This window comes from Chenopodium quinoa, unplaced genomic scaffold (genome assembly GCF_001683475.1).
Source record: "Chenopodium quinoa cultivar QQ74 unplaced genomic scaffold, ASM168347v1, whole genome shotgun sequence".
Lineage (NCBI taxonomy): Eukaryota > Viridiplantae > Streptophyta > Magnoliopsida > Caryophyllales > Amaranthaceae > Chenopodium > Chenopodium quinoa.
In genome coordinates, this window is record NW_018745540.1 from 1,425,750 (window position 1) to 1,436,185 (window position 10,436).

The following is a 10,436-nucleotide window of genomic DNA, read 5'->3' on the forward strand; positions in this document are numbered from 1 at the left end:
TTATGATTAATTTTGTATATATGAAATATTAGAAGTATATTGACAATAAAACTCTATACAACAATTTTATCTAAAAAAATCTACCAAAAATTCGCTTACTTAGTATCATATGTGTCACAATAATACCTAGTTTTCGCCTATGTGGCGTGACACTTGGCGAATAACTGGAATGCCAAGTATCGCTGTTTCATGGCCTGACTGCGAGACCGACTTTACTTATTTTAATGATATAATATAATATTAATAACTGACCAAGTTATATTACTTAATTTCAATATATTTAGAGTATTTATTTTAAAATCTGAGCATGGCTCGGGTATCGTATTAATATACCCAAGGATGCCCAAAAGTTTTTGCAATAGTTCCCCTTCTCAAGCAGACAAGCACATAACATTTGGGCCAAGCTCAAATATCTATTGGACCATTTCTTGCTAAATCACAAGCTCCACCAACCCAAAAATAGTACTTCGTACTTGGTAGTTTGTAGAACTTCTCCTGAAAAACCATCTCCTATTCTTTTTCCATTTGACAATATCATAAACCGTAAAAGCTAAAAATAGAATCAAATGGCAACAATGGCGATGATGAAGAAATCATCAATGGTAAAATCAATATCTGGTGGGCTTAGAATCGCAGCATTAAGGGCTTATGCATCTCTTGCAGTGGGATCTGACATAGTCTCGGCCGCACCCAATGTTACCCTCCCTAAGGCTCGCCCCTACGATGAAGGAGTTTCTTCCAAATTCGCCACTACCCCTTTGCAAGACATTTTCAAGGTTAATTTCTATCATCAATTTCAATTGATTTTCTCTTTATATTTTGGAAATTATATTAATTTCAAGAAATTGTTTTTCAGGGAAAGAAAGTTGTCATCTTTGGCCTCCCTGTAAGTCTTCTATAATTCTTACTTGTTTTTTTGTTGGGATGGTTAATATTAATTTCTCGAAAATGTAATTTTGTTTGTAACGAAAAATGGTATCCAAATTTTAGCTATGATTATTACTCCCTTCATCTCTTTTATGTTGTTACTGTTTGTTTGTTTTTTTAATCATGAGGAAATTGGAATACTTTGTTTTGGAAGTTGAAAAAAATAATAGTATTGAATATTGATGATAATTAAATAACGGAACGAAAAAGAAAAGGCATTAACGAATATAAGTGGCAAATGAAGATTAAAACCAGGACAGAGAAGCGTAATTGAAATTAAAATTAATGCTAGCACAATCTCTTTGTGCAAAATGAGAGAAGTATAGGTAGGTTTTTGTTTTTTCTAGATAGTAAGATAATAAAGAAATTTGTGCCAAATGAGAGAAGTATATGTAGGTTTTTGTTTTTCCTAAGTAGTAAGATAATAAAGGAATCGAGGAAAGATGTTAAATAAGAGCAACATTTTGGTACTCCTTAAAATGCAAACACGAACAAAAAAGAGACGAACAATTTGTTTTGATTGAGAGAATTAGAGGGAAAGGAAGAGAAGAGAATAGAAGGAACCATCCTCCATGATTGGAAACCATTTGGTAGGAGAGAAGGGAAGAGAAGGGAAATGGAAGGGTTCATTTTCCTTTCTTTAATAAACCGAATCCTTCCAATGTTAGAAAGATTTGGAGGGAAAATGTAACCTTACCTTCATTCTGCCCTTCCTTCCGTCCCCTCCCTTCATCTTCCCTCCCTTCCATTTCCCTTCCACTTTGCTATATAAATAAACCTGAAGGGAGGGGAATTTTTTTAGCAAGATAGCTTGAGTTACTTAGTTCTATTTATTTTCTTGCATATAAAATTTAAAAGATATGCAATATTTTCATGCATATAAAATTTAAAAGATGATACAATCTGTGATACATCAGTAGGGTTTATGGAAGTTTTACTTTAGCGATTATGTGTAGATATTGGTTTATGATAGTAGTAATATTTGAATGACATTATGTTCGTACAAAAGATAATTTTGTAAATTGTTCTTGCCATCTTAAAATTGGAATAAGTGAAATAATTATAAACAATGTTTTATCCTCATGGGGTTATTACGCCGTTTTTAAATATTTGAATTATGAGAAGGAACTGTTATTAACATTGTTGGCCCTTAGCACAAGACAATTATTTATACATTGATATGGCATGCATTAGAGTTTTAATAAGTTTGTTCAAATATATACTTAAATTATTGGTTGTTTTGAATTAAGTGATTTCTGTAGGGCTAAATGTGTAAGGTATGCAAAAATGTGCACTACTCAGGCAATGAGCCTTAATATAAGTGCTAATGGCTAAGAAAAGGTTTATTTTGGAGCAGATTGAGACATTGACATCACTTTTCTAAATTAGATAGTGGTGTAACCGTGTAAGAACACCTCACTTACGTTAATATAGGAGGTTAGGGAAGTGGATCAAAGCTTGGAAGGAAGACAGTGTACTAATGGGGTAAAAATCAAAAGGTCGAACCGGCCAAAGTTTATACTTTATCCTTCTAGAAATAGTTATTATATTGTCTCAACCAATCACAAATAGTAAGAGAACATGAATTCTTCACAATAACGTTTCTAGTTGTTGTCCTTTCCATCTTCCTTTCATCACTCTTTTTATGTAGGTGCATTTTGAATCATGCGTAATTTACTACAAATTGTTGTATTTGGCATATTTTTAGCCTAGTCTTGATGTAACATGAGATTACTCTTCTTGTTATGGTTACATATCAAAATAAACTGCCTTCACAAGGATTGGTTATTATTTTGGCAACAATTGCAATCTAAGTTCTACAAAGTACCTAATGCTGAATAAACTTTCTTCAAATGAGTGTGGTTGTATTGGGATCAGGGTGATTTAACTGAAGTAATAAAAGATTTACGGTAACCCAAGTGTAAACAATCAAGGACGTAGCATAGCTCAACCTGGAGAATGGCTTGGTCTTGTGTTTAAGAGGTCTACCACATCTTTTTGTTGAGCTACTGAGATATGTGTACATTTGAAACTCATAAATTCCACCAAAAGCGTCATGTTATATGAAAAGAAAAGAAAAGGCTTTTCTATTTATGGTATCAACAAGGGGGAGTAGGAGACTACATACTGTATGAAGAATGATGTTTTGGCATGAGAAATTGAGAATTTAGCTATGACACCAAAATTAAGGATGTGTCCTTCAATTTTGAACCATTTTCCACACTTAGGTTACTGGAAGTTTGAAATTCTGAGTCATGGGTACAGGAAATATGTTGCCCCCCTTCTATCTTCGCTAGTAGTTATGGGGTATATTGCCTAATCTTAATGCCTATAGGAAAAGGAGAAATCAACAGTGCTTCTGATTTTCTCACTTTATGTACTTAGTGAATCTTGATACTTGCTCTGATTCTCTGAATAGTTATCTTTATTCTGTTACAAGTATTATGGCCATTTGTCAAGGTAAAACTCTTCTAGTCTATTCAACATACATAGGTGTGATGAGTGGTTGGATTTGGTGTTTTGGTCCTATTCTAGATACTTGATGATGTTTTTCAATAGAAAATGGTAGATGATGTTTTCAATAAAAAGAGGTGGAAAGTAGTTTTGAGGACCAGCAACTCTGAGAGCTTATTTTCTTTTTCTTTTTTCTTAGTTCGTTTTCCTTTGCCAATGTCATGTTAGTGGTGCTACACTTGTGCGATATTAGGGGTCTGGCAACAATGGCGGAGCCAAGAATTTTAGATCTGGGAGAGGGTGATTTTAGGATTTTGTTGATTTTATTCTCTCTTTATTGCTGCAAAGAAGACTGTATAAGAGCTCGTGGTATTTTTAAGGGTATACATTTTTTTTCTTATTTTTTTCGTGCATTGATATTTTAGTGTCTATTTTTAATAAAGGATTTTTTTTAATAAAATTTTATAAACTAAAAATGTATACTACTTTGTTAAACACTAAATGAGTATTTTTTTTTTCTTTAACTTGCAACACTACTCATTTCACCCTTGACAATGCATTATTTCGATCACTATTACTTTTAGTGGATTTTATAAATAGTATAAAAGTCAAAGTGGAGTTTATAAATAGTGTAACAACCAAAGTGATGCAAGTAAAAAAAAAATAAAAAAAAAATAAAATAAAATAGAGGAAGCATATTGTAATCAGTTATCAAAATCATTTGTATACATCTATGTTTTTAGAATTATAGTCCTACAGCCAAAAAAAAAAAAAAAAAATGAAGTTAGACACTAGTTCTAGAGAGTTAGGATTACTATAAATAAAAAATACGGAGTAAAAAAGAAACAAAAGAAGGTAAACTTAAATAAAAGAAGTAAGTCATAATCAAAAGAAGACTTGTTGTCACCGACCCGCGATCTTACTCTCCACATGACCTATGTGCCTTTAAGTATACCATCACTCATCCAAAACCAAGTTATGGAAACACACCGTATTGACTTAAAGTATTATTGAAGGGGGTGACGCCCCTCTTTTTACACCCTTGTGTGGCAACTCTAACATTGTAGTTATTTCCAGGGTGCGTTTACTGGAGTTTGTTCTGCTCAACATGTTCCCAGCTACAAGACTAACGCTGACAAATTCAAAGCTAAAGGGATCGAATCTATAGTTTGTGTTTCCGTAAATGATCCATATGTGATGAATGGATGGGCTGAGAAACTAGAAGCAAAAGATGCTGTAAGTTTCTTGCAAGTCTTTTATGTATACTATGCTTGAATTAGTCTTACAAGCATCATTACAGTATACTATGCAGTAAGATTTACATATACTAATTGCATCCCCTTTGTTTTTTTGTATAGTATACTGTAATGATGCTTGAATCTTATGTTAGCAATTCTCTAAATCCAGTGAGGATGAGGATGAAATCTTCATGATTCATGGTCTTAGATGACTATAATGTTTGTGCTTTTAATTTGATATGATGGAAGCCAGTGGCAAATGTTCATTGTGTTTCTTTTAAAGGGTTGTGGCAACAGTTTCTCTTTCATTTTAGGAGTAATATTGCATTATGCTCAATCCTTAACCCAGCTTAGGTGGGGTCATATTGAAGTTTATAGGCACACACCAGCATGTGCCATGAATTATTAAAGAAATAGTTTTATGTGAGCTACAAAATACCATGGCTGCCTTTCTATAGTCCATTTTGCAAAGGTTATTTCATGCTTGTAGACGGCTACATAGAGTTAAAATGAAGAGACCTCAATAAGGAAGCAGCTGGCCGCTATTCAATTTTGGTTCAGCTACTGTGATAATCTATATGCTACTGGGATTTACATGGTATTATGTTATGTGCGGCATTTTATTTATAACAAAACAAAAGATATAGCATTAATCAAGGAAATTATGCTAGTTGTTATTGGTTGGTTTAACTTTATTAGGAAGTGGATTGTAGGAACTACACTGCAAAAACAACAAGAGCAACATAGGACTTTTATGATGGCGGTTTCTTCCAACTCTTCTCAAATTAATGAACTGCAACATAACACTGCCCTATATAGTATATGTATAGGAATTATTAGATCTTCCAATACCAAAATACTTCAACTACCATAGAACTTCTGAAGTAATTAGTAAATATGAAGTACTTCTTACTAGAACTCCTAAGTGTAGTATCCATTTTAAAGTAAATGGAAAATTTGTCAGAAACAATGCAAGAAACAACTTTTTAAAAATATTCTGGCAATTAAAACCTTGACAAAATTTTTTTGCAAAATGAAACCTTAGTGTATTTTCTTGCGTTGACCAACTCTTTTCCGGCATTGACTCCCACATGACAACCACATGCCTCCATTTTCTTCAATTTGCACTCCTCTTTCTTCGTTTTCTTCCCCATCTCCACTTTCTTCATCTTCTTCCCCATCTCCACTTTCTTTATCTTCCTCCCCATCTCCACTTTCTTTTCTTCTTCTTCGGGATAATTTAGGTGGGTTTCTTGTCTTTTTTTTGTTTAATGATGGGAATTTGTCCTTTGTTTGTTGTTACCACCTTCCCACCATTAATGATAAATCTCTTGAAAACTAACGTTTGGGAGGATAATACCTTGAAATTGAATGATGTCTTGAGTATTACATGAGCCAGTTTCAAAGGTAAATTGAGAAAAATACTAGCATTTGAAGCAACAATTTTTGGGGTTTGTGTAAAGTTTTTATGGTTAAATTTGGGGCACATGTGGCCGTGTGGTTTAATGCAGTATTCTTTTTTTTAATCAACTGAAAAGAGAGCAAGGTTTCATCTTACAAAAAAAACAAAAAAGAAATTTTGTTTAAGGTTTTAACTTGCCAGAATTTTTTTAAAAGGTTGTTTCTCACAATAAGTTCTATATAGAAGGTTGTTTCTAACAAAATTTTCAAAATCAATTAAAACTTTCTAATCGCTATTGAATTAGTCTAATTAGCTAGAAGTCTTCATGTCATACGCTACTAACCAACTTCCCGACGCAAGCACTTCAGTGCATTACTTCCAATTGATATTGGTGTCTAGTACATTGATTGGAACCCAACAATGATACTTTTTATCTTCTTTTGCCATATTCCATTCGGCTTCTGCCAGATTTGCTGGATTTTTAATTGTGAGAGAGCTCTTATGCTGTAAGGTTTCTTTGCTAGCATATGAGTACAGAAAAAGGGCTATAAAAGACAAGTTATAACAGTATTGCTAGATTAGAGTTTCATGATATTTTGATGATCTCATTGCAAAATTGTTGTTTTTGCTATTCTCTTAATTCGAAATTTGGTGGTTAGAAAACCCTCTACTTGTCAATGCATAAAATTTATTGAGTTTTGAAAGAGTGTGTTCCTAAGTGAGCTAAGCAGGGATGTAATGACATAGTGTAGAAGTACTAGCAAAGATGCATATGCTGAACTGGGGATTTAGTATTTATTAAAAAGATGAGTATGTTGAAATGGATGTGTGGAAAAACGTTAATTGATAGTATTCAAAATGAGGATATTCAAATCAAGGTTGGAGTTTAAGTTTTGAGGATAAAATACTGGACATCGACTACATTGGTTTGGACATGTGTGACAATGACTAGTGGATGAAGCGGTACAGAAATTGGAGAGTTGAGATTATGGGGACTTTAGAAGAAGCCGAGAATAGCCAAAGATGACTTGGATGGGGGATTGAATAAGAATAATCTTTGAGACAACCACAAGTTAAAAGTTTTTGGTTCATTCAGCCAACCCCATCTTTTTAGGATAGTCTTTGTAGTTGTGCAGTGGTGGTGATGGTAGTGAGCGGTTTTTAAAATTCAATTTGTATCTTTTCTGTGTTTTAATGAGTCAGGATATGAGGAATTTACCAAAATTCATTGTACTGGTGGATTGGGCTTCCCTTTTTTTTTTTTTTTTTTTTTTTTTTTTTTTTTTTGTTTTTTAAGATGACGATGATGATTGTGTTTTAATAGATGTTATAATTCAATCAGACCAGGCCTTTAAAAGTGCTGTGAATGTTTGTTTTTCCAGATTGAATTTTATGGGGACTTTGATGCAAGCTTTCACAAGAGCTTGGACTTGACAATAGACCTCTCTGCTGCTTTGCTTGGAACTCGCTCTCACAGGTAAAAATATTTTCTCTGATAGTTCATGGGAACTGACCACGGCTTTAAGAAGGTTATTAGCTGACCCACTCTAGTACATTTGCCTTTACTTCCTGTTCTCACTGATCGTCTGTGTGGTTTTGGTGTGTACTTGCAGATGGTCGGCTTATGTGGAGGATGGCAAAGTCAAGATTCTTAATGTCGAAAAAGCTCCATCTGAGTTCAAAGTCTCTGGCGGCGATCATATGCTTGCTCAGATCTGAATGAGTTTGTGTTCATCCTGCGCCCTTAAAAGTCATAAATAAGTTGCAATAATGTGATTTTACAATACTTACGTTCTTCCACTGTAACTCAATAGGACGTTGCAATACAATTTTCCGCTTTTTGCTGTTTGCCTGTTTGGTTGTCTGTTTGGGTAATTTGTTATGAATATGGTCAAAGTTGCTCATGATCCTCATGTTGTAGGAGATTAATTAGATCTTTCACTTTGATGTGGATAACTTAGTGAGTGCCGAGAGGATCCTAGGCTTGGATCCTTCACTTTGATGTGGATAACTTAAGTGATAGTTCTTCTCGCTTTGCTTATGCACAGCAATACAGCATAGAGGTTCCAATGTTCCATGTCCAGTGAAGTCAAGACGACATCTTTACGGCTTTTTGATTAGATGGTGATAAAGGACAATAACTTGGATAAACTTTAGGAAATTTTGGATTTTAACAATAGAAAAGAAACCCGAAAATGGTTTTTATTTTTTAACAGCCCCAAAAAATGAATTTTTTTTTTTATTAACACTAGAATTTTTTTTTAAAATTGGATATTACCACCACTTAATGGTCTTCGTCCAAAATTTTCATTAAGTGGGGTCTATAGTGGCACGTGTTACCATTTTATTTGTTTTACAAAAATTAAAATTAAAATTAAAAAAAGAAAAAAATTTTAAAAAATAAATAAAATTCCTAAATCTACCCAGCCACCCTAGCCCCACCACCACCCCACCACTGCCACCTTCACCAACCCAGCCGCCGGCCAGACATCGGCGCATCCCCTCCCCCTCCCTTACCCGACCCACCTGAACCCTCCCCCTCCCTTTCCCGCAGCCCTAATCCACCCCAAAACCATCTAACCATTAATGGCTGAAACCCTAATTCGTAACCCTCCTTCCCCAAAATGGCCACGAATTCGGCCATTAACGGCTGAAATCGGCCGGTTTTAGGGCTGAGTGGCCTTAACCGGTCGATTTTGGCCATTAATGGCCGAATTTGTGGCCGTTTTTGGAAACGACGATTGCAGGTAAGTGGTTTTGGGGTGGTTTAGGGCTGCGGGAAAAGGGTGGGGGGGTGGGTTTAGGTCGGTCAATGAGGGAGGGGGAGGTGATGCGCCGGCGTCTACGTAGGCGGCTGTGTGTGAAGGTGGAGAAGAAGGTGGCAGTGGTGGGACGGTGGTGGGCTTGGGTAGTTTTAAATTTTTTTTTTAAATTTTTTCTTTTTTTGGCCAATAATAAAGCGACACGTGGTTTTATGACCTCACTTAACGGATTCTTGGACGAAATTAGTTAGTGGTGGTAAAATCAAATTTGTTAAAAAAGTTTTGGTGTTAAAATAATTTTTTTTTTGGGTGTTAAAAACCATTTTCAGGTTTTTTTTTTTTTCTGGTGTTAAAATCTAAAATTTCCTAAACTTTATTATTAATTTTTAAAATAAAGTGTGATATAATGTTCTTGGTAACTTTACTCTTTCCCCTTAAATAATTCTTTTTTATATGTTTCCATCATTCTCTGTCCTCTGCCACCTATGAATGTTTTTTCAGTTGTAATGAAATATTGTTAATGGTTTTTTCATCATATACCCCTGAGTAATTCGTTTATTCATCATATATCCATGAAACATTTTAAATTAACCATATACCCTCGAGTTTAACAAAAATGTCACCAAATTTCCAAAGGAAAAATTGATTTTAATAATCCCAACTTTGATCGATTTTCTTTAAATAATCTCAACTTTCAATTTGATTATTCTTGAATAATCCCAACTTATGTAAGTTTCTTCCTAAAATAATCCGAAGTGTTATTTTGTTGCTTTTGCTGATCCCTTTTGGGACTATTATGTGAAACAAAAATAGAAGTTCGGATTATTATTAGAAGATACATATATATGTTGGGATTATTCCACAACAATCAAAAGTTGGGATTAATTAATAAAAATCGGTCAAAGTTGGGATTAATAAAACCAATTTTTTCAAATGACTAATGGATGTCAACTCGATTACTCCCTCCGTGTTTTAATAAGTGTTATTGTTTGATCAAACACGCATGTTGAGACACGACTTTGATCATTAATTTATCTATTCATATGTTAATAAAATTATAGGAAAATTGATATTATGAAATTATACATTATAACGAATCCAACAATGTATTAATACAATAACATTTGTTTTTTATATTTTAGTAAATTAATCAAGTCAAAACCATTATGTGAATAGTGGAAAAGTCAAACTGTAACACTTATTAAAACACGGAGGAAGTAGTCATTAAGGGTTAATTGCGCCACATGGCATCATGTGGTTAGTTCATTTTTAAATTTATTTAATTAATTATTAAAAATTAAAAAAGTAAAAAAAAAACAAAAAATAAATAAAATGAAAAATCGCCTAAACCCAACCACCATCCCCACCACCACCCCCGCCCAAGACTAGCCCCATTCAGCCTCCGGCTAGAGCCCCCTCCCCGGTGCAGCGACGCTTCTTCCTCCCCTTATCCCCTTCTGTCGAACCTCCCCTGAGCCACCATCCTGATTTTTCTTTCTCCATGAGCTTGCTAACTTTCTCTCACCTTTATTGCTTTGTTTAATTCTTGTTTTGTTTAATTCATTGTTGATAAGAGTAGTTAATTAGTTTGCTTGTTTGATTCTTGCTTTAATTCTAGTTTATCTTGTTTTCCATGTCTTTCTTCATTATGTT

General features: G+C 34.1%; 1 protein-coding gene across 1 annotated transcript; it reads left to right on the top strand.

Annotated features, from left to right (window-relative positions):
* The first annotated feature begins 447 nt into the window (after positions 1-447).
* Positions 448-7,977, top strand: LOC110716024 (peroxiredoxin-2F, mitochondrial-like). The gene is made up of 5 exons (XM_021894657.1): positions 448-776; positions 857-886; positions 4,459-4,617; positions 7,404-7,498; positions 7,635-7,977. Exons 1-5 carry the CDS (start codon positions 567-569, stop codon positions 7,738-7,740), a joined length of 600 nt encoding a protein of 199 aa, XP_021750349.1. The 5' UTR covers positions 448-566; the 3' UTR covers positions 7,741-7,977.
* The last annotated feature ends 2,459 nt before the right edge of the window (positions 7,978-10,436 follow it).

Excerpts from the sequence above, each read along its gene's own strand:
- LOC110716024 (XM_021894657.1), top strand. The coding sequence starts at position 567 with ATGGCAACAATGGCGATGATGAAGAAATCATCAATGGTAAAATCAATA. Across the intron at positions 4,618-7,403 it reads AACTAGAAGCAAAAGATGCT|ATTGAATTTTATGGGGACTT; the intron begins GTAAGTTTCTTG and ends TTGTTTTTCCAG. Across the intron at positions 7,499-7,634 it reads CTTGGAACTCGCTCTCACAG|ATGGTCGGCTTATGTGGAGG; the intron begins GTAAAAATATTT and ends GTGTACTTGCAG.